We start from the raw sequence: 23,431 nt of genomic DNA, 5'->3' as shown, positions 1-23,431 counted from the left end.
TCCCTCCAACCATTTTTTTTTTGCAACCCTGGAAGAACTTCTACTTTTGCCCTTGTCAGGAGTAAATTTTCAACCTTTCTCAGTATGGGGGAAATATTAGAGAAGAGCTGGGGAAAATCATTAAAACATGCACCTTAGTAGGTTTGCTCTGGAACTATTGCTTACTATTTCCTCCAGCCCCAGTATGTCGTATTTGTGGAAAAGTGGCAAAATAAGGATATTGCTATAGTAGGGCTTGCAATTGCTAGTATTTAAGCCCTACTATTGATTTAGCCCTAGCATAATCAGAGAGGCTATTATCAGAATTCTTACATAATGATTGCGGTCATAATTTGTCACCGCACTACATGGCACCAAATTTGCAGGACAATTAGATTTAAGAGGCAACCTGTCCCATAGACAAGTAGATATTTTATTAAATTGCCACCCCTGCACATACATAGAAGTAAAGAGACACTTCTACATAACAACATTGATAAATAAGATGTATTCAAATACACTCCCTTATTAAAAGGTAAATAAAATAGTATGACTCCCCTAGGGCTGCTATTATCAACGCTTCCCTATAAAGATACTGTAGGAAGCTGGCTCTGTATATACTATCTCAAAGTGAGAGATAGTGTGCACAGAGTCCAGGGGTTCCCCAAGAGGCTTGGCAGAGGCAATAATAGATACTACTAATGCTCTATTTGTGGTAGTGTGGTCGAGCATTTAGGCTTATCAGATGGTAGTGTTAAGCATTTGTTGTACACACACAGGCAATAAATGGGAACACACTTGTGGTCCTTTGTAGTTGCGGGGCAGTCCTCGGAGTCGGCAGAGGTCGCTGGGCCCACAGGATGCGTCGCTGTTGCAGGTTCTTTGAATCAGGAGACAGGTCGGAAGGGCTGGGGCCAAAGCAGTTGTCGTCTTCCTTCTTCTCTGCAGGGTTTTTAGGTCAGCAGTCCTTCTTGTTAGGTCATCAGAAATCTGATTTCCTTGGTTCAGGGTTGCCCCTAAATACTAAATTTAGGGGTGTGTTTAGGGCTGGAGGGCAGTAGCCAATGGCTACTGTCCATGAGGGTGGCTACACCCTCCTTGTGCCTCCTCCCTTTGGGGAGGGGGGGCACATCCCTATCCCTAAATGCTCTAAAACAAGATGGAGGATTTTCTAAGAGGGGGTCACATCAGGTCTGGTCACCTGGTGGACCTGGCTGGAGGGTGACAACTCCTTGTTTTCCTCATTATCTCCCTGTACTTGCAGCCAAAAAGTGGGGGCTGTGACTGGAGGGCAGGCATCTCCACTAGCTGGAGGGTCCTGAGGCGTTGTAACACCAGGCTTGAGCCTTTGAGGCCCACCGCCAGGTGTTAGAGTTCCTGCAGTAGGAGGTGTGAAGCACCTCCACCCAGGACAGGCTTTGTTCCTGGTCACAGAGTGCACAAAGGCACTCACCCCATGTGGCCAGAAACTAGTTTGGAAGTGGCAGGCTTTCAGAGACCAGTCAGCCTACCACTAGCAGTTGGGCTGGTATGCAGAGGGCATCTCTAAGACACCCTCTGTGAGCATTTCTGAATAATTCCCACACTGGCATCAGTGTGAATTTATTGTGCTGAGAAGTTTGATACCAAACTCCCCAGGATTCAGTGTAGCCATTATGGAACTGTGGAGTCTGTGTTTGACAAACTCCCAGACCATATACTCTTTATGGCTAACCTGCACTTACAATGTCTAAGAATTGGCTTAGATACTGTAGGGGCATAGTGCTCATGCAGTTATGCCCTCACCTGTGGTATAGTGCAACCTGCTTTAGGGCTGAAAGGCCTGCTAGAGGGGTGACTTACGTATGTCACAGGCATTGAGTTTTAGGCATGGCAATGAGGCGAGTGCCATGTGAACTTTGTCATTTTCAACCCACCAGCACACACAAGCTGTGAGGCAGTGTGCATGTGCTGAGTGAGGGGTTCCCAGGGCGGCATAATACATGCTGCAGCCCTTAGAGACCTTCCCTGGACACAGGGCCCATGGTACCAGGGGTACCTTTTACAGGGGACTTATCTGTGTGTCAGGGCTGTGGCAATTGAGGAGACAAAGTTTTAGGGAAAGTACACTGGTGATGGGGCCTGGTTAGCAGGGTCCCAGCACACTTTCAATCAAAACTGACAACAAAAGGTAAAACGTTAGGGGGTAACCATGCCAACAGAGGCATTTTCCTACAGATACTAAGTTAGAAAAAATAACGCCTTACAGAGGGGAGAACTCTGCACCCTCAAACAAGAGACTAGATCATAAGCTGAACTATCCCAGCCCAGCATATACAAACATATATATAAATATGCTCACCAAGCAAACAAAAATCTACTCCACCTAGTGTAAGGTACACACTATGAAGGTATCAACTTTTGAGCTTAAGCTCTTTTTCAGAGTAAAGACCTGCATATTAGGCATCATTTAGCACCAAAAAAGGGTAAACAGATGAAGAGCTGTCATCGATAAGCCTGGAGTGGAAAGCTACCACATCTGCTCTACCTATTGTACATTTGGGAACAAAGCAACAGTGCATCCGTACAATGCTATCAAAACACCACTAAGAAAGTTGCTTGAAAGTGGCAGGCATGAAAACCCCCCTTGGGCCATAAGGTAATACATATATTTGACCCAGGGAAGGCAAAAAAATAATAACCTGTCGACAGTGTAAGAACAAATACGTTCTGCAGAAAGCAGAAACACATTACCAGGTCCTATCATTAGGTGGAGCAGGAACAGCCCAAGCATAGCTCATTTGTGAGAAAAGTTAATACAAATGTCCCTCCATATAGGAGTATGGGAGGAAGTGGCTAGGCAGAATGTACCTAAGAACATCGCTAGTCTGTTGTTCCACTCCAATTGTCGCGAAACGTCTCAAAGTAGAGTCAGCATATGCACCGAATAAATGGTCACCACAAAAAGGCATATCAAAGTGGCTTGAACAGCCTCTGAAAATACAAAGGAATGTAACCAGGCACAGCAATGTAGTGCCACTGAAGAGGCCGTGGTCTGACCCACAAAGTCAGTGGTTTTCATATCACAGCGAATGATTAACTTAGCTGCATGCTGGCCATGTCGGATAGAAGAGGCAAGATCATTCCGGTTATCATCTGGAAAAGATGGCAAGATGAGTTCCAATGAGTCCCACAATAAATGGGAAAAAGTCCAATAACGCAAGACGTATTAAGAGAGTGAAAAGCAGAACTAGTGGAGGAGACAATCCGTCAGCCACAAGTGTCAAGTTTTCCCGAATCTCTATCAGATGGAACATGAGAGTGAGAGTCGATATTGCGTGATGCGGGAACAGTCTGAACCACCAATCTGCAAGGAGCAGGATGTCGCAGAAGGCAGGCCAGATCACCAGGGGCTGGACGGTGCCTATCAGAGAAACCCTGATCAACTGGGGCCCATGAATCAGGCTTATTCCAAGTCCCTAACAAAACGTCATTTAGGGCTTCACTGTAAGGCAGTATCGGCTAAACCCTTTGGCTGTGATGGAGGTGACTAATCAGAAGATCAGTAGTCAATTCCACAGAGGGAAGTGTCAGATGCAAACTTCAGCAACTCTACTTAGCATATCAGCTAGAGAGGACGTTGCCTCCGTAGAAAGGCCAGCTGGGAAAAGGAAGCCCGAGGCAGGGGAAGAGTCCAAGCCGCTAGCTGCCCCTAGATCAGCCAACCAAAAGTCCTCCATTGGAGGCTGAGCATCATGCGAAAACCCCATCTCTTCCTCAACACTTTCAAAACTGTGTTCTCCTGAAGGACAAGAATGAGGAGACTCCCCAGAATACTGAGGCAGCACAACTGGCATGACCGGCACTGTACCAGACGTCAACCGGCACCAAAATGACACCGCCTTGATGTCCAAAGGGGAGAGGGGCATGACTTCAATCGGCGCTGCCGGCACCACCTGAGTTGGCTGATTGGATACTACTGCCAAAGGTGGGGACCCCAAAGGGCTGTGCACTGGCGCCGCAAAGGCTTCAGAAGCTGAAGCCGAAGGCCTGACTGAGGCAGAGGCTGAAACCGCCGGCGGGGACACAGCCAAGGCGTCTTGCACCTCCGTGTGGCCAACAGGTGCTCCTTGGGAAGATGATTTTCCAAAGATAGCGTTAAGTACATAAAAGTACATAATAATCACTTATCTGGGTCAGAGTTGCCCTGGGATAGGGAGGGAAATGCGGGGTGGACAAGGGCCTCGACTCCTCATACGACGAATCGTGGGAGGCTGTGCACAGCGAAGTCGGCAACTGCCATGACTTCGCCCGCTTGCGTTGTGCCTTACCACGTGAAGTTGGTGGAGAACGACATCCACAAACACACCTACTTGAATGGGCCCACAAAAGGACCTTAGTAAGAGAAGTAGACAAGGTTGTCGGGAAGTATGAGACAGCTGTGACAGCCACGCCACCACACACTTCATACGGTGCTCCCACAGCACCTTCAGTCGGACTTGGCGACAGGAGTTGCACTCTACAGAGCCCTAGTGCTCACCCAGGCACCACATAAAAATTGAGTGGGGGTCCATATCCGACATTTGTTGGCCATAGTACCCACAGGGTTTAAACCCTGAAGACAGGCAGAAAAGCACACTGTTCCATTGATGAATACATCAAAGTAGGCCGAAAAAAGTCTAACAAACCGTTACCGGATCCTCATTGCAAGCGTGGAAAAGAATGAACTGACATTGGAGAGGTTATATGGACTCTATTGACATCACTTCCAGTGAACGACGTCAGTACTGGGAAAGATTCTAAAGTAAAGAATCTGCTGCTAAATGTCTCTATCAGATAGTAGATTACACAAAGGCTACGATAGTGTAGCTCACACCTTGGGATGCCTATGGATTACACCATCCCATTCATTTATGTGAAAAAAAACACACACACACACACACACACACACACACACACACACACACACACACACACACACATACATCCCCACCACCAAAGCATTCTTTGCATGTTCTCACATCTTGAAGGCAAAAATAATCACTTCTTACATGTGGATGCATAGATCTGAGACGAGATGGTAGAAGCCCCCCTCCAACCCGTATGGTTATAGGTAAAAATAAAAGCATGACCTCCAAAAACACAGACTGTGCTGCCAGCACTGTTTATTTACACAGACTTGGTATAGGTCTGTAGTTGCCCTCTTTCATATCATAGCTGGGAGTAACGTTGGTGCACTTTGTCATTGGGAAACACATAAAAGGTAAGGGCAGCAGAGATTCATAGAGCACTGCTGAGAACTTTCACCCTATAGATAACCATGTCATTGACAAACCCCAAAATGTTTGGGGAGGAGGAATTTGGATCTTTTTTTCAGGTGTCCACAGTGACTATATCAAGTGCCGCTGGGCCCTCACTGCAACCTGTCCCACCTGATAGCATGCTGCCTATTACGGTTTAAGGTGGTACTTCCTTCTTAACTAGGAAATCCATTTTCATCGGGTCCTGGAGGGGGTTCTCCTACTGTACCTTCACCTTGTGGTTCTGACTAGAAAACCAGTTCCCCTTTTCCTAGATGGGAGTTATAAGAACCATTTTTGCTTTTTCCTTCCAGTCAGGTACTATTCAGTTGGGAGTGTTTCGCTCTTTCAGATTTGGATCTTGCTCCTCGAGCCACCTATTCATGGAATTGGCTAAGCATCTGTCAGCTAAAACACTAAGGGCCTGATCTGGATCTCGACAGAGGGAATATTCCATCATAAACGTGCCGGATATACCATCAGACTTATTCCGTTCTCCACAGGATATCATGGGATCACAATAAGGCGGACGGGATAACTGTCAGGTTGTGACAGAGTATTTCCCTCCGCCAAGATCGAAAGTAGATGCTAAGTGTCCCTGCATTCTTTAGTGTTGTATCAGAAAAGTTCTGTCTGAATGGGTTGGAGCAGTCCTCCCTTAGTTGCTCCACTGCCATCAACTAGGTAAGGCACTAGTAATACCTTGCCTCAATCCCTTTCACCCACTTTCTCCAGTCATGCACTATGTTGTGGATTCCGTTCTCAAAGTGAACCCCATCAGACATCATCATCTCACAGTATCCCTGAAAGTAGTAGGCTGGCTTTAGCTTAAACCCTAATCAAAGATTCATTTATGCATAGATTCATATGCCACAGCGTCTTAAGGACATCTTTTGAAGACCTGCGGCTCTTTCTTAGGGAGGTGCAAGGACTTGAAAGAGCTTGCAATTAAAGTTTTGTGCTTTATCAAAACTGTGGGTCACCCCAAAATATCAGTACGGGACTGAGTGCTTAGAAAGTTTTCTGAGTCATGTTCGTGACTGCCAAAGGAAATAACAACTACTACTCAGATAAGCAGCAAATGTGCCAACTTGCACAGAAACATACAGGCCAAAGGTGTTAAGTGTCTGCTTAAGAGGGCCCCGATTTGAAGAACAAAATTATGAAAGGTTATACAAATGTTCTTTTTTTAAAAACGCTACGTTTCTTGGCAATCTTGTAGCTCTTTATAGAAAATGAACATAAGCACTGAAATGATTAGCAAGGCACCAAAAAAATCCCCTGACATTGTGGGGGAAAGAATCAAGTAAAACATCTAGACATAGAAACATAGAATCCAGGTCCAACGGCTAGCAGCACACAAAAAAACGGATTGATGCAGGCTCACCAAAGGCAACCCATGGCCCTGTCTCTTGATGGTAGCAGACAGTTCCTTTACTCTCTGGATCCTGTCCATTAAATGAGCTAGCAATCAAGGACAAATGACAAAATATGACTTTATTATTTGTCTTCAAGTACCCTGTAAGAACCCAATTAACACCTAGGGAACTCTTCACAAAAACACGCCCTTTGGGCCATAAAGTTTTATGGATCTTTTAGTAAACAGGAATGTCTTTCTCAAGCTATCTATAAATGGATCAGCTAGATACAAAATAATGAAGATGCATTTTATACAAGCCCCTGTTATATGCTGAGATGTAGTTGTATTAGTTTCAGTCATCACAGTGGCAAGTGTAAACTGTTTAATTATAAACATCCTAATAATTCTTGGCTAAGATTTTATGCTGCAGTCCTTGCCCCCTGTTAGAAAGCAGGAGAACTCCTTCGGACACACTGCTTAAAAGTAGAAGTAAGGCACTGTTTAAAAGCACTCTGTTCTTTTTTTTTGATCAATCAATATACTAGGCAGTGTTGAAAAAAAATAATTATGTCTCTGTAAGGTTTAACAGAATGTACTTTAGATAATTGTTTGTGTTCTGGTTCAGGAAGGACATGGCCTGGCTGTTCCAACTGAGCAGAATCAAAACAGATTTGCATATGGCTGTGTTCAAAGTGAGGTGGCATGCTGGGCTTAAACACAGGATTGGGTGTGGCCTGAGTAATTATCAATGGCTGAGATTAATTCAAGCATTCTATCCATCACAGGCCTCTAAAAAAAAAAAAAAAAAAAAGCACTGAAATGTTACTAGACCTGCAGGTCTACTGAATTATTTAGTCTACTCGATTTAACTGCAATGCTCGTAACCTATAAACTGGTCCCAAATTATGTGAGCCAAGGCAAATATTTTACTTCACGGAGCCTCTTTTTTCTACATTTTCACATACAAGAGCACCTTCAAATATATGTGTTTAGCATATCTGTTGAACAAAAAAAATGTATGTTTTATTTAGTAGGCTAAAATTTGGATCCATATAGAACACAAATCTAGTCCAGAATTATTGTTGTTACAGAGGGGGCAGAAATGTTTCTCGGTTCATGTTAAAAAGTACAATTTACTTACCTTCTGTAACTAAATATCTGGTAGAGACATATTCTAGTTGCAGATTCCTAACCTTAGAATTCTCCCCAAGGCGTCAGACTGGATCCAGAGATTTCTCTTCTAGTGGCGTCGGTTGACTCCGTGGGCCATGTAGGCGTTGTGGTCGCCGTGATGACGTTGGGAGTAGTATATAGACGCTGCCATCGCACAGTGACGTCAGTTTCTTTTAACGACTTTCCATGCCAAAGCGCAGAGCCGCTAAGAACACTGAGATTGGTGTGCCAGAGGTAAGGACCTGAAAGGGGGAATCCCTGTCTCTAGAAATCAGTTCGCGAGCGGGGAGGATGGGTGGGTGGAAAGGAATCTGCAACTAGAATAGGTCTCTACCAGATATTTTGTTGCCGAAGGTAAGCAACTTGTAAATCTGATAGAGACTTCTAGTTGCAGATTCCTTACCTTGGAATAGATACCCAAGCAATGCCATCCTCAGTGGTGGGCTGCGAACCAAGATCATACTAGAAAGTCCTGTAGGACTGAAAAACCAAAATAGCAGTCTCAACAGACCTGACTGTCCAGGCAGTAGTGCTTAGTAAAAGTGTGCAGGGACGCCCACATTGCCTCCTGGCAGATATCCAGGACCGGAACTCCGCATGCTAATCCAGTGGAAGCAGCAGTTGCTCTGGCGGAATGAGCACGGAAGCCTTCAGGAGGTTGCTTCTTGGCCAAAGCCTAACACATTTTGATGCAAAGAATCACCCATCGAGAGTTGGTACGCTTTTGCACCACCTTCCCTTTTTTTGCACCCACATACCCAATGAAGAGTTGATCATCCACCCGGAAATCTTTAGTACGATTGAGGTAGAACACCAACGCTCTTTTTGGGTCCAGACGGTGGAGTCTCTTCTCCTCATGGGAAGGATGTGGGGGTGCGTAGAAAGTAGGTAAAGTGATAGATTGGCCTACATGAAAGGATGTAACCACCTTAGGAAGGAAGCCCTAGGGCACAACACGACTTTGTCAGGATGCACAGACAAGTATGGATGCTTTGAGGAAAGGGCCTGTAGCTTAGTCACCCTACGAGCAGAGGTGATAGCGACCAGAAAAGACAGTTTTGAAGGTGAGGAGTCGCAGGGACAATTATGCATTGGCTCAAAGGGGGTACACATCAAGTAAGTACGAACAAGATTAAGGTCCCACTAAGGCATGGTAAATGGAGTGGGATTAAATAAATGGGTGAGCCTTTTAGGAATCTACTCACAAAAGAAGATTTAAAGAGTGAGGGCTGATCAGGTAGCCTAAGAAAGGCTGAAATGGCAGATAAATACCCTTTACGGGTGCCCAAAACAGAGCCCTGCTGGGCTAAAGAAAGAATGAACAGAAGAACCTAGGATAGAGGGGCAGAAAGGGGATCAACAGATTTGTTGGTACACCATGCCACAAATTTATTCCGACAGGCGTATACAGTTTTAGTTGATGGACGCCTGGCTGCCAAGATAACGTTGTAGACTTCGGGTGGAAGGGCAAAAGCCGTCAACTGTTGCCGCTCAATCTCCACGCATGAAGGCGGAGGTTGAACAGGTTCAGGTGAAGAACCGTCCCCTGTTGATGTGACAAAAGATCCGCCCAAAGAGGCAGCCTGAGTAGAGGATCGACGGACATGCTCAATAGCTCTGGATACCATACTCTCTGTGCCCAGTCCGGAGCAACCAAGATGACTTGGGCCCGATCGTTCTTGATTTTCTTGAGGACTCTGGACAGAAGAGATATAGGCATAAAGGAGGCCGAAGTTCCATTCGAGACGAAAAGCGTATCCGAGCGAGTGCCGCCTTGGAAACTCTAACGCGCAAAACAGCTGACATTGCGCATTCTCTGTGGAGGCGAACAGATCTAACCAAGGCTCTCCCCACTGCTGAAAGAGACCTTGCGCAACCTCTGGATGGAGTCGCCATTTGTGATCGGCTGTGCATCGACGGCTGAGTTTGTCCGCTCTGACGTTGAGGGAACTCACCAGATGTTGAAGCATCAGAGTAATGCCGTGATGTTCCAGCCATGTCCAGAGGAATAGTGCCTCCTGACAAAGGGTCCAGGACCCTACTCCGCCCTGTTTGTTGCAATACCACATGGTGGTAGTATGTCTGTGAACACCTGCACCACTTTCCCTTTGAGAGAGAGAAGGAATGCTTTCAACACAAGCCTGATGGCCCAGAGGTCCAGCAGATTGATATGGAGCCCGACTCCGCTGGAGACCAGAGTCCTCTGATCTCTGCCTCTCCCATGTGGCCACCCCAACCCAGAAGTGACTCATCTGTCACTATAGAGAGAGATCTGGTTGGGGAAGAGAGAGAGATCTGCTGTGGACCCAATGCGGATTCGAAAGCCACCGCTGGTGGTCTGTCACAGTCCCCTCCGAGATCTGGACAGGTCAGAGAGATTCCCCCGACGCTGCGCCCAATGGAACTTCATGTCCCACTGAGGATCCCGCATATGACACCTGGCCAGTGTTACTAGCGGGGTGCAGGAGGTGATGAGGCCCAGCAGCCTCAGAGTCAGTCTCACCGAAAACAAGACTGAGGCCGAAAGATTGGAATCATAGCCAGAATGTCTTAGTCTCGTTTTTCGGGAGGATAAGCCAGAAACTGCACTTTGTCCAGAACCTCTCCGATGAAAGGGAGCGACTGAGAGGGGGTGAGGTGTGGCTTTGGCACATTTATAGTGAACCCCAGCGAGTGCAAGAGGTCCACTGTAGTCTGAAAATGGGAGCTGACAGCCTGGGGCGACCTTGCCTTCAACAGCCAGTCGTCGAGATAGGGGAAGACTGGCACCCCTGATCTCTGCAGATAAACTTCAACCACCGCCATGGCCTTAGTGAACACCCGAGGAGCACTGGTAAGGTCAAAGGGAAGCACAGTGAACTGAAAGTGCTTATAATAAACCACAGGTAATGCCTGTGCCCTGGCAGGACGGAAATGTGGAAGTATGCATCATGCAAGTACACCGCTACCATCCAGTCTCCCAGGTCCAGAGCAGACAAGATCTGAGCCAGGGTGAGCATCTTAAACTTCTCCTTTCTGAGGAAGAAATTGAGAGGACTTAGATCCAGGAAAGGAAGAAGTCCCCCGTCCTTTTATGACACACAGAAGTAGCTGCAGTAGCAACAACGGCCCACTTCTGATGTTAGTACCCTCTCTATGCCTCCCTTTTCCAGGAGAGCTGAGCTTTCCCGGCAGAGAAGAGATAGGTGATCCTCCGTCAGTCAGAAGTATGTGACATGGGGGAAGAGGTAGTCACAAAGGGAGGGAGCCCCTTCAGATGATCTGAAAAACCCACCTGTCCAAGGTTATGGCAGCCAGTGGGGCAAGTGATGGAAAATCCTGCTACCAACTGGATGCCCATGATGGTCTTAGAGCAGGTTAGGAGGGTTTTGAGGCTGCAGCTGGTGAGAGGGTGGTGGACTGGCCTGACTGCTGGCTACCTGACCCACACGATTGGTGGGTACTGAGCCTTCGGCCATCCAGAAGCTAGACAGCAGGCGCGGCGGCTGGTAGGGTAAAGACACAGTTGAAAGCTCCTTCCATATCCACTGATTGTGGGTGACAAGGACCTTAGAAAGTACAAAGGACCTGGCTGTAGCCATACTGTTCTTAAAGAGCGCAAGCACCAAATCTGCCTCTTCTCTGAAGAGTCGGGAGCCATCAAAGGATATGTCTCAGAGATAGTAGGACATCCCCAGAAACACCAGTCATTCTCAACCAGGTGTTGCATCATAAAGCCACCGTTGATGAAACCACTCTACATAGTGAGTCAGAAGTGTTCAGTACACATCTTATTTTGAACTTCGCTGCATTGGTTCCATCGGCAACACCCTGGGAAAATACAGCTCGATCCCCCGCCGGGACCAATGGCAGCAACTTTGCAGCTGTATCCCTTAGGGTGTAGGAATAGCAGTCCAAAAGGCACACATTGTACCCAAACCGCAGAACCAGGCTGGTGGAAGAAAACATCTTCTTCGCTAAGGTGTCGAGCCTCTTAGCCTCTTAGACTCCTATCTAGGGGTCTGGTAGGGAATGCACCAAGAGTTACAAGGGACTGAGAGGCTTGGACCACCAAGCTCTCTGGGTGGGGGTATTGGGTGAGCGGGGCGGTGACAGTGGCCAATCATCCTATCCACAGGAGCCCCTGTGCTGGGCTTTGACCTGGTCCTAATTAGGAAGTCCATGAGGGCCTTGTTGAATGGGATTAGCAGTTCTGAGGGGGACAATCCTGGTTGCAGCACTTCTGTCAAGACATTAGTCTTCACTGCTCACTGCCTCCGAGGACAACTGATGGTCAAGGACCTCAGTCACCCTCTGCACCATCATGGTGAAGGACAGCCCTTCCTCCATAGCTACGGTAGGGAGAGAAAGCATGACCGTATCGGGAGAAGTGCCCAGTCCACTGGCCTTTTCCAGATCCTCACACCAGTCCATGTTGGCATCATAATGCTGGTATTCATCAGGGTCCAGCGACCCCTCCCAATCCTCCCTAGGTCCTAGCCCATAAGAATAGGGCTCAAGCTCTGGCCTGGAAGACATTGCTTCAGTCGGTGCCATTGGTTGACCTCCTTCTAGCTCTGTGTCAGAGTCTGGGGAGGAGGACTGGGGCAGCACTGGGAGTGTCGACATTAGGACTAGTGCAGAGGAAGGTCAACATGGCACGGCCAGCATCAGTCTGGGCCCAAGATTGGATCCTTGGGGCCCTACTGGCTTTGAGGCCAGAGCTGTCAAGCACAGAACCAGAAGGAGCCCCTTACGAACATTTGGGTCCCAAAGATGCACCTGGGGTGAACTGGCCACCCAAATATGAGACGCATGGCCTCACAGAACTCCTTGAGTTGGGCGGGGTTCACTATAGCTCCCTGAAACTCAAGGCGGCCCAGAGACGGCCTAGGCATCCAGCCTCGACCAAGAACACTTCCTCTCTACCGATGGATGAGGTGAAGTCAAAGACCTCTTCGACAAATTACCTGAGTGATCAGATGACCTCGAGTGCAATGACAATCTACGGCTCCAGGGACGCTCCCAGTATCTTCACCTCAACTGGGATCTGGGTTATTGCAGCATCGCACGTTGAGTCGCCAGGAGCTTAAGGAATCGCTCTCTCAAAGCCTTCGGGTTCATGGCATGGCAATACGTGCAGGCCTTCGAGTCATGGTTGGGCCTGAGGCACCGGAGACACACAAGGGTGTGACCGACACCAACACTGATTGGTAACAGACACTGCAGGGCTTGAAATCACCCTTCCTTGATGACATCCCTGCCACACCAAGGGGAAAAAACCTCAAAGATATTGAAAAACTTTAGGCAAAAAATTACTAGGGTAGCTCATCTCTGGATGTGTGCTAACTGGTGCGGAAAGAAGAGAACTGATGTCAAAGTACCTCAGTGGTGCCTATATAGGCACTGTGAATGTCACTTTTTGCGCCAAATCCACGTGTAGCTAAACGGTACTGCTCATGAAAACATTTCCAGATCCAGTCTAATGCCTGGGGGTAATTCTAAGGTAAGGAATCTGCAGCTAGAAGTCTCTATTAGATGCCTGTGGTATAAGCAGTGGTGTTTTTTTTTTTAAACCAAAATCAAATAACCTTGCAGCAAAGTTATGACCCACCTGTCATTCGTTATGCTTTGGAACTCTTTTAGGTGTTGTGACACACAACCCCCACTGGAGAAGAGTACAGTGGTGGAAGGATCGAAATGGCATTGCCTGTTTTTAGATGAGACCTTCTAGAAACATTTGAGGATTACTGGTTGGAAGGCTTTGACTTGGCTCTACGCTTCCGATAGTAGGTGCACCTCTGAGATAGTTGGTGCTGCTGTTGGTGTAGCCGGTAGTGCCAAATAAGGGAATTGATGTCTTTTCTGCTCTAGCCCGACTGCTCCTAAAGATTCCTGCTTTGGTTTCATGTGGACAATCTCCTACTCTGTGTGGTGGAAAAAGGGAGCATCCAGAGAAGTGAGATGAAGTCAATTGGGCATCTGTTTTTAACAATTTGAGACACAACCAAGATGATCGCCTGAGAGTGATTCTGTGGCAGTATTGCTAACTCAGTTAAATCGATGGAGGCACTGATGGTCTAATGTGAATTCAGGAGATCTTCCTGAACAATGTAATTAAAATGCTTTTGTCTCTTTCTAGGTCGATCCTGTGCAATTGCTTGTAGGGACTCCCAGTGTGGCTGATCACATCTCCCAAACTGGGCTGTAGGTAAGGCTGGCCTGAGAGTGATGATAGTGGTTCTTTCTTCATGCAGTGTCCACCATTTTATTCTCTCTGTCAGAAGGACCAGATATTTCTAGGGCTGAAGAATGGTGCTTCCTCGCTAACTCTTACATAGACCAGTGTGGGATGAAAATGTAGAAATACATTATATTGACGAAGGGCCCTATACTTCTTCAGAAGGAGATGTGTTTTTTGTTGAATTCCTCAGGTATTAGGAGACGTAATGGTCAAAAAGTCAAGCAGGGTTTTAAGGTCTCCATGATTACTGAGGAAGCCATGTAAGGAGTTTCAAAAGGAATATTTAACTTTGGGCGCATCTACCTGGGACATCTTGAAATGTGGTGATGTCATCCACAGGTGAAACTCTAGCTGATGATCCGGCAAAATAGGCTGGTGTCTGTATGATTATTTTTTAACTCTATGTATCCAATTTGAACAATGCTGAAGGAGACCACATAAGGGATCTGTCTCTTCTGTGCTTCCAAGCAGGTTAGTAATTCAGTGAAGGAGGCAGTTAATATGCCAGCTGAAGTGACTACCTTGAACAACGTCTCTTCCTGACTGAGAAATGGATGTTCTCTGGATGCCATCAATGATCAGTGTTACATGGTGAAGGTAGGTTCAAAGGCCTCAAGGAGCCTGAACTGGGACCTTAGGTGAAATCCTGAACGACAAGGTCCCAAAAAGGGGCTGGTGTCATATTTGGATTAATTTGAGCCTTTTCCTTCGCAAATAAACTTCTACTACGGAGGCTGTAGAAGACAAATACACTCTCAATGTTGTTCTGGGTGATGAAATGTAAAGCTAAGATGCAGAGTATTATTATTTGAACAACTGATTCAGCCAGAGATGATTCAATGTCAATGGCCTCTACCGTAGCAAAGGAAGATTCAACGTCAAGGTCTCTATTGTAGCGAAGGACACAATGTACAGAGATGGGATTGTTTCAACATTGTAGATCTTCACCATATTAAAATGGTCGTGTTTCAGCATCAACATTGAAAGACATAACTGATGACAATCTTCTTGGTGTTAAAGTGAGGTTGGGGTCGACAGAAGTGACAAATAATGATGGCTTTTTTTTCTTCCTTTTTTGATATTTTTTCCTTGCCAGCTTCTTCTGGAGCCTATAGATACTGAAGACTTAAGCACAGAAGAGGAATCACTCTCTGTTGGCCATTTCTGCTTTCCCTTTGACCATCATGTCCTCTAGCATGCCACACTGCCTGATTCCCTCACAATCTTTAATGTTCTTCATGACATTTCCTCATAAAGCCAACATTTAGTGGTTGAATGTCAGTTTGGAAAACAGGCAACAAAGTCCTGATGGGAGTCTGAAACTGCCTTCTTTCTGCCACATAAAGGGCGCATGACCAAAAGGGAAGGCACTGGGACAGAAAATTTCACTGGAAGAGCCTTAAAATGTTTTTTTTTGTTTTAATTCAGGATGGAAAATGCAGAATAAAGCTACATATGCTGACGTTTTCTGAGAAACAAACAGAGGTAATTGTGTAATAGTAAAGGTTTTCCACCCCTTACTGGAGTATAAATTCAGGAACATGGTGTTGGTAGGCTATACAGATGAGAAGACCTGATTCCCCCATGTGCTCAAGAGAAGAAATGATTTAACAGATACTTTGGACATTTCCATAAATTCATACACAAATTACTGCTTGCTTCTTTTAGGTGCGCATAAGGTGCACTTTTCCTGAAACACGTTCTAAGAAAATAATGGAATCTAGCAATAGCAACCAGTTCCATGTTCAAGAGAGAAGCCCTGAGGAAGCCCTTTTCTGATAGTGAGTCATCTTCCCAACTCATATTCCTCAAATAGATGTTCTCCATTCCACAGGCAAGGATCGTGGGCTAGGCTCTTCTTGGACATAATAGTGCATGAGCACTGAAGAACAAGTTACTTACCTTCTGTAACGCCTTTTCTGGTGGATACACTAGCTACCTGTGGATTCCTCACCTAAAGAAATTTCCCCCATGCGCCAGCATTTGACGGAAAGTTTTCATCTAGTTCTGCACGTCGACGGTGACGTCACAATTGCCAGACTCCCAAGCGACGCCGTATGACTTCACCCAGGCAATAAGAGGCCCTCGTCGACGTGCAGACATCAGTTATCACCGTTTTTTACGTGCCTTTGAGGCTAACAGGTGAACTTTGACACTACACATTTGACATGAACACATCAATCAAAACGTATATACCATCATTTAATTCAACCAATAAGAACATAGCGAGTAGAAATAAACATCCTACTGTATACAGATCTACAATATGAATAATATCTATATATATATATATATATATATATATATATATATATATATATATATATATACACACCTATATATACAAAAGATGATATACACATTTATAAATCATTGCATCAGTATATACATATAAATAACATACAGATGCTCACCCAAGGAAATCTTGGTAAGACCAGCCAGGCAACGGGGAGGCGGGTGGGACTGTGAGGAATCCACAGGTAGCTAGTGTGTCCACCGGAAAAGGCATTACAAAAGGTAAGTAACTTATTCTTCTGCTGGATACAACTACCTGTGGATTCCTCACCTAAAGAATAGAGACCCAAAGCAGTACCGCACTCAGTGGTGGGTGCCTGAATGGTCAAACCAAGAAATCCTGCAGCACTGACCGTGCAAAATGGCCATCCCTCCGGACTTCAGAATCCAAACAATAATGTTTTGCAAATGTGTGGAGGGATGCCCAAGTTGTAGCCCTGCAGATGTCAATCACAGGAACACCTCTAGCTAAGGCCGAGGAGGCCGCCTTATCCCTGGTGGAATGGGCTCTTAACCCCACTGGAGGTTCCTTCTTAGCTAGAGAATAACACAACTTGATGCAAAGAATGACCCACCTGGAAAGCGTACTCTTGTGGACAGCTTTGCCTTTCCTCTTTCCCACGTAACCGACGAAGAGCTGATCGTCCTGTCTGAACTCTCTCATCCTGTCGACGAAGAAGCTCAATGCTCTTCTTGGACCTAGTCGGTGTAGCCTCTCTTCCTCCTTTGATGGATGAGGTGGAGGGTAGAAGGAGGAAAGTGTGATGGACTGTCCTAAATAAAAGGGTGTAACAACCTTCGGTAAGAAAGCTGCCCTGGGCCTTAACACCACCTTGTCCCTATAAAAGGAAGTATATGGGGGTTCCACACTAAGAGCCTGGAGCTCACTCACCCTCCTAGCAGATGTAATGGCAACTAGAAAAACAGTTTTTAAAACTAAAAACCTTAAGGGACATGAATGCATCGTTTCAAACGGTGAACCCATCAGAAAAGCCAACACTAAGTTCAAATCCCACTGCGGCATAACAAATGGAGTGGGCAGAAACTTGTTAGTGAGACCCTTAATGAACCTCAAAACTATTGGGGACTTAAACAAGGAGGGTTAGTCTGGAAGGCACAGAAAGGCTGACAGCGCGGACAAATAACCCTTAACAGTTGCAACTGCACAACCCCTCTGTGCTAAGGATAACATAAATGACAAAATGTCAGATAAGTAGGCATGTAAGGGATCAATTTGACTCTCTCCACACCAAGTCACAAATTTAGCCCACCTGCTTGCATAGATAGATTTGGTGGAGTGTCGCCTGGCAGATAATGTAACGTCCACCACTTCAGGTGGGAGAGAAAACATACTCCGATTGCCCTGTTTAATCTCCAGGCATGTAGGTGCAGGCTCTGGAGGTGGGGGTGTAGAACCTGCCCCTGCGACTGCGAGAGGAGGTCTGCCCAGTGAGGGAGACGGAGCGGAGGGCACAGAGAGAGTTGAAGAAGGTCTGAATACCACACCTTTCTTGGCCAATCCGGAGCTATTAAGATGACTTGGGCCCGGTCTTGGCGAATCTTCCTCAGGACCCAAGGAATCAAGGATATGGGGGAAACGCATAAAGCAATTGACTTTTCCAGGACATCTGAAACGCGTCCCCCAAAGCTCCTTGCACCGGATACCGGAGGCTCCAAAACAACGGGCAGTGCGTGTTCTCCCGAGTGGCAAACAGATCCACCTGAGGCAACCCCAATATCCGAAAGATGCAAAGGACCAGGTCTGGATGAAGCCGCCACTCGTGATCGGTCGAGATGTGCCGACTGAGACTGTCTGCACGTAGGTTGAAAACTCCGGCCAAATAGTTTGCTCCCAAGCAAATCCGATGGTCCTGTGCCCAGGACCAGAGTCGCAGAGCTTCTCTGCAGAGAAGGTACGACCCCACTCTTCCCTGTTTGTTTATATACCACATCGCGGTAGTGTTGTCCGTCAGGACTTGAATCAACCGACCAACCGGGAAGGGAAGGGAAGGGAAGGGAAGGACTTGAGAGCCAGACGTATCACCCGCAATTCCAACAGATTGATGTGAAACCTCTGTTCCACTGGAGACCAATGACCTTTGACCTCCAGGTCCCCCAGATGAGCTCCCCCCACCCTAGAGTGGAGGCATCCGTCACTGTGGGCACTGGAGGTGGCAGCGAGAATGGCTTTCCTTGAGAAAGGTTGCCGACCGCAGCCCACTATCGAAGATCCGATGCAGCGTCTCTGGAGATCCTTATCGATTCCTCGAGACCCCCTTTGTGTTAAAACCACTGCCTGCGGAGGCACCACTGAAGAGCCCTCATGTGCCAGTGTGCATGAGTGACCAACAGAATGCAAGAAGCGAACAGACCGAGCAGACGAAGGACCTTGAGGACTGGAACGACCGCTCCATTCTGGAACACTGGAATCAGAGCCTGAATGTCCTGAATCCGCTGCGGTGGCGGAAAGGCTCGATTCAGTGTTGTGTCCAGTACTGCCCCTATGAAAAGGAGGTGTTGAGAGGGCTCCAGGTGAGATCTGGGCACGTTCACCGAAAAGCCCAGATCGAACAACAACTGGGTTGTCGACTGCAGGTGACGCTGCAGGAGCTTCGGAGACTTGGCTTTGATTAACCAATCGTCCAGATAAGGGAATACTGCTATCCCCCTCCTTCTGAGCTCTGCTGCAACCACCGCCATCACCTTTGTGAAGACTCGAGGTGCCGAAGTAAGACCAAATGGAAGGACCGCAAACTGATAGTTTTGCAACCCCACCACAAACCGGAGATACTTCCTGTGCGACTCGAGGATCTGGATATTAAAGTAAGTATCCTACAAGTCTACAGACACCATCCAATCCCCTTCGTTCAACACCAAAAGAACCTGTGCTAGGGTCAGCATTTTGAACTTTTCCTGCTTGAGGAACCAAATCACAATCCTCACGTCCAGGATTGGCCTCAACCGATCAGGAAATATCTTGTATAACAGCCCTGACCCCTCTCCTGCTGTGGAACCAACTCAAATGCACCTTTCGACAAAAGGACTAAAACTTCTTGTTGTAATAAAAGAAGATGGTCTTCCGAACAGAAGGATGGGTGGGGAGGGATGGGAGGGGGAAACTCCCGAAAGGGAAGAGTATAACCTTTCCCCACAATATCTGTGACCTAGGAGTCCGATGTTATTGACTCCCAAATGTGGAGAAACTGAGACAATCTCCCCCCTACAGGAGATGCATGCAAAGGGAGTGATGGAGGACTAAGGCGGCTTTCCCTGCTGTACCACTCACGGAGGAAGAGGAAGAGGCAGAGTGCTGCTGTGTGGCCCCTCTTGAACAAACCCTACCCCTTCCCCTATATGATCTATAGGGTTGAGCAGTAGTAGGTTGCTGTCCTGCTGCCTGGAATCTCCCCCGAAAGGAAGAGCCACGCCCAAACCCCCTGAACCTCCTAAATGATCTCAAGGGAGTAGAGGTGGAAGCTTGCAAGCCCAAGGATCTTGCCGTGGCCCTACTGTCTTTGAACCGCTCCAAGGCAGAGTCAGCTTTTGTCCCAAACAGTTTATCCCCATCAAAGGGCAGATCAAGTAGGGTTGACTGCACATCGGGAGAGAATCCTGAAGACAGTAGCCAGACATGACGTCTTGTTGCTATGGACGTGCCCATAGCTCTGGCCACGGAGTCCGATGTGTCAAACCCAGATTGGATAACCTGGATCGCAGCTGCCTGAGCATCTGCCGAAAGGTTCAGAACCTCCTGCGGCAATCCAAAATTTGTCTTGGCCTCGTCTATCAGGGCATAGATGTACCTGCCCAAGGTACAGGAAGCATTAGTTGACTTAAGGGCCATGCTTCATGAAGCGAAGGCCTTTCTTTGCAGATTGGTCCATTCTCTTGGATTCCCTGCCCGAAGGAACCCCTGGAAAAGATCCTGGAGCAGTGCGGGAGGAGCATGAGGCCTGCACCACCAAACTCTCTGGAGTCGGATGTCTGGACAAGAAAGCTGGATCTCCAGGAGCCACCCGATACCTCCTTGCAAGAGAGTTTTTTACTGTGTGCCGAAGTCACAGGCTTCTTCTACACCTCTATTATCGGATCTATGAGTGCCTCATTAATTGGAAGAAGCAGCTCCGCCACTGCTGAAGAAGGGTGCAACACCTCCGTAAGAACGTTAGTCTTCATATCAGCAACTGGAAGAGGAAGGTCAAGAAAATCCGCCGCCTTCCACACCACCGAATGGAAAGAAGCAGCCTCTTCGGTGTACTCCCCCAGAGATGCCAAGTCCCACTCCAGTGAAGTGTCCAAACCACTGGCAGTGTCCAAGCCCTGCAGGTCTCCCAAGGGCTCTACAAGCTCACCCTCTTCCAAGAGCTGCTCCTCATACTCCTGCTCCTCAAGCAGCCTCAGAGCCAATCTCCTGGAGCGGAGCCTGGCCTCTATCCTTGGCGTCGATAAGGCGTCTGCCGACGCCGAAGACCTCGGACGGCGATGACCCTCTGATTCACCCAACGCCGGATCCATCGGCGCCGTAAGCTTCTTCAACGTAGATGGAAGTTGTGGCGAACTCATCGGCGCCAGGGCAGCAGATGTTGTCGGTATCACAAGCCTTCTAGGAGACGCCATTGGTACCGGTGCCAAACCAGCACTTCCCGTAGGAAGGAAAGGCATGAAGGGTGTCGGCCTGTACGGAGCCGGAACACCCATGTTATACGCCAAAAGACCCGAAGGACCTGACTGACCACCTCCCGGAGCCATGGTGGTGAAGATGTTAAACTTCGCATTAAGAAATGTGGCGGGGTCTGTGCCCGGTGCCGGGAAAGCCGCATATCCCTGTGGAGCCGGCACCTGAGGCGACTCCGGCGTCGGTTCGGGCATCTCTGTCTGCGCCAGTGAGACCGCTGGATCCTGATGAGGCTTGACCTCAAAGACAGACAGCGGACACGTCAGAGAAGTAGGAGATGTCCGAAGCGGAGGTGTTGCAGTTGGACTAACCTCCCATGTCGTTCGGCGTCGAGCTGATGGCGACCTTGAGCGGGATCGGTCCTTACTCGATCAACGTCGTGAATCATGCTGGCGCCTGGAGTCTTGATGACACCTGTGCAATTTCGAAGCGTAAGAAGAAGACCCACGATGGTGCTGTCTCTCCTTCTTCTTCGAAGAACAACTAGGCCTCCCGCTCCTTGAGAGCCTTTGAATTCATGCGCTGGCACGACACGCACGCTTCAACCTCATGGTCAGAGCTCAGACACCACAAACAATTTTCGCGTGGGTCTGTCACCGACATTCGCCCGCCACACTCCCTACAAGGTTTAAAACCCGAATTTCGTGGCTGAGACATTGTAACACACAAAGTGAAACAGTAGCTCCCTGGTAGCTACTTTTTTGGCAAAAGCATAAAACAATGACTTGGATGGGATACGTGTCATACTTTTATAAATGCATTCAAGTTACTACTTTGCTTTTGAAAAACATATCAGGGATATCCGGTCTATCAAGGAATGATTCATGGGAGATTCAAAGCGGAAGGGCAGGCATGAGTACTGAACAGAGTCTTTTCTGCCCTCCAATCTGTCTATATGATCTGGCAGCTAAGAAACATGGACTCAACAAGAGTAAGGGCAGAAGATCAAGTCTCTGAAGGTCTGTCTTTCATCATCTGAGAAGAGCACCAGAAGAAAAGGTCAGGATATTAGAAAATAGAGTACATGTGCAAGTATAAACAAGTGAGGGTGAGCACAATTTAATCTTACCAGGGATGTCAGCAAGACCTCCTCACAGGTGCCATTGGAGTCCACCTCCTGCTTAATATGAACTGAGGATTCTGAGCAGAAACGTTGCTCACTGGAAAAGCCATTGGCTTCATACTCTTTGTCACTGTCCGACTAGTAAAGGAGGGAGAAATGTAACATAAGTAAGAACTTCCAAACAAAACAAGTTCTTAACCCCATTAGTTCATGAGCTCATTCACAGACAGCCTTAGTATAAATGCATATATTTTAAACTGTACATGTATAAGAAAAAAAAAAAAATCACTGAACCAATCTTGACTGACTCGATTCTTATGCTTTTATTAACAGGCCTCCAAAAATGTAAGGTTTCCACTGCTCCTAAAAATCAAATAATCCTTCAACAAGATAATCAGGATCATTAGACAAGGAATCTAAATGAGGTGTCTGACACTGAGAATGAAAACAGCTTAACAGCATGTAGTGAGGTATGACATTTTCCTAGACATTAACGTATATATTCTGCACACAACTACACGCAGTACTTCTGACTGCAAAATGGTAAAATCTGTAACAAATTAAAATTGTAAATGCATGTCCTAAATCATCTTTTTTTTACCGAAGGTGGCCGAAAAAGAACAAATAGTACAGGAAAGGTAAATACTAAAAGGTTTAAAAATGCATACCTTCATTCTATGCAATTTTATAATGTCATTGACAATACTCTATGTTCAGTCTCCCTTTGTTAGAGGAATAGGAAGACTATTTAAACTTATTAGCCAAAAGGCATTACGAAACACTCTTTTAGATGATGGCTTACACCACAACTCCTAGGAAGTGGTAAAAGAAACAGGGAAAACTGAATAAAAAGCAAATCATAAGGATAAGATTCATAAAAAAGCTAATCAGTGTTCCATTAGGTAGAAGCAAGCTAGCCCTTAAAACCAATCACATATTTTCTTCAGCAGCCATGGAAACGAGTGAAATGAAATAAGCCCATGTCAAAATAAGCCTTAGAGCAAGTTCTTCCAATCAAATCTATGTCATTTCGGATATTTATAGGCCAGTGGCATAAATTGGCTTTGCCGGCGGTGGGTGAAGGCAGCAGTCAAAATGTGTCTCTATGCCATCCATCTCAGAGCCAAATTTTGATCCATTTTAAAGTTTGAATGTAAGAGTTTTGTTGATTTGTGATTCTTTACACTATTTTGAAAGGGATGTGCTTTTGATGAATTGCAATGGAGTTGCATGAAAAGTACTACTCCAGGATGACAGCTTCTAATTTACTGCATATCAGCTATAATGCAAACATATTTGGTGATATTTTACAACTAACGTAAAAGTTCAAAATGCTATGGAAGAGGCCACTGCTGTTTCTGGTGCAAACCAATGCTGTAATTTA

The 23,431-nt window shown here is 46.8% G+C and overlaps 1 protein-coding gene across 5 annotated transcripts in view; it reads right to left on the bottom strand.

Annotated features, from left to right (window-relative positions):
• Window positions 1-23,431, bottom strand: part of LOC138261016 (methyl-CpG-binding domain protein 1-like) — a 1,081,642-nt gene that overhangs the window by 161,224 nt on the left and 896,987 nt on the right. For all 5 annotated transcript variants that reach the window (XM_069209617.1, XM_069209616.1, XM_069209620.1 and 2 more), the window contains one exon: window positions 22,054-22,185. In XM_069209617.1, coding sequence (XP_069065718.1) covers window positions 22,054-22,185 — 132 coding nt within the window. The remainder of the gene's footprint in view (window positions 1-22,053; window positions 22,186-23,431) is intronic.

This window comes from Pleurodeles waltl, chromosome 10 (assembly GCF_031143425.1).
Source record: "Pleurodeles waltl isolate 20211129_DDA chromosome 10, aPleWal1.hap1.20221129, whole genome shotgun sequence".
Classification (NCBI taxonomy): domain Eukaryota; kingdom Metazoa; phylum Chordata; class Amphibia; order Caudata; family Salamandridae; genus Pleurodeles; species Pleurodeles waltl.
Note: the sequence above shows the minus strand (reverse complement) of the source record. Positions and strands in the feature narration are given on the sequence as shown.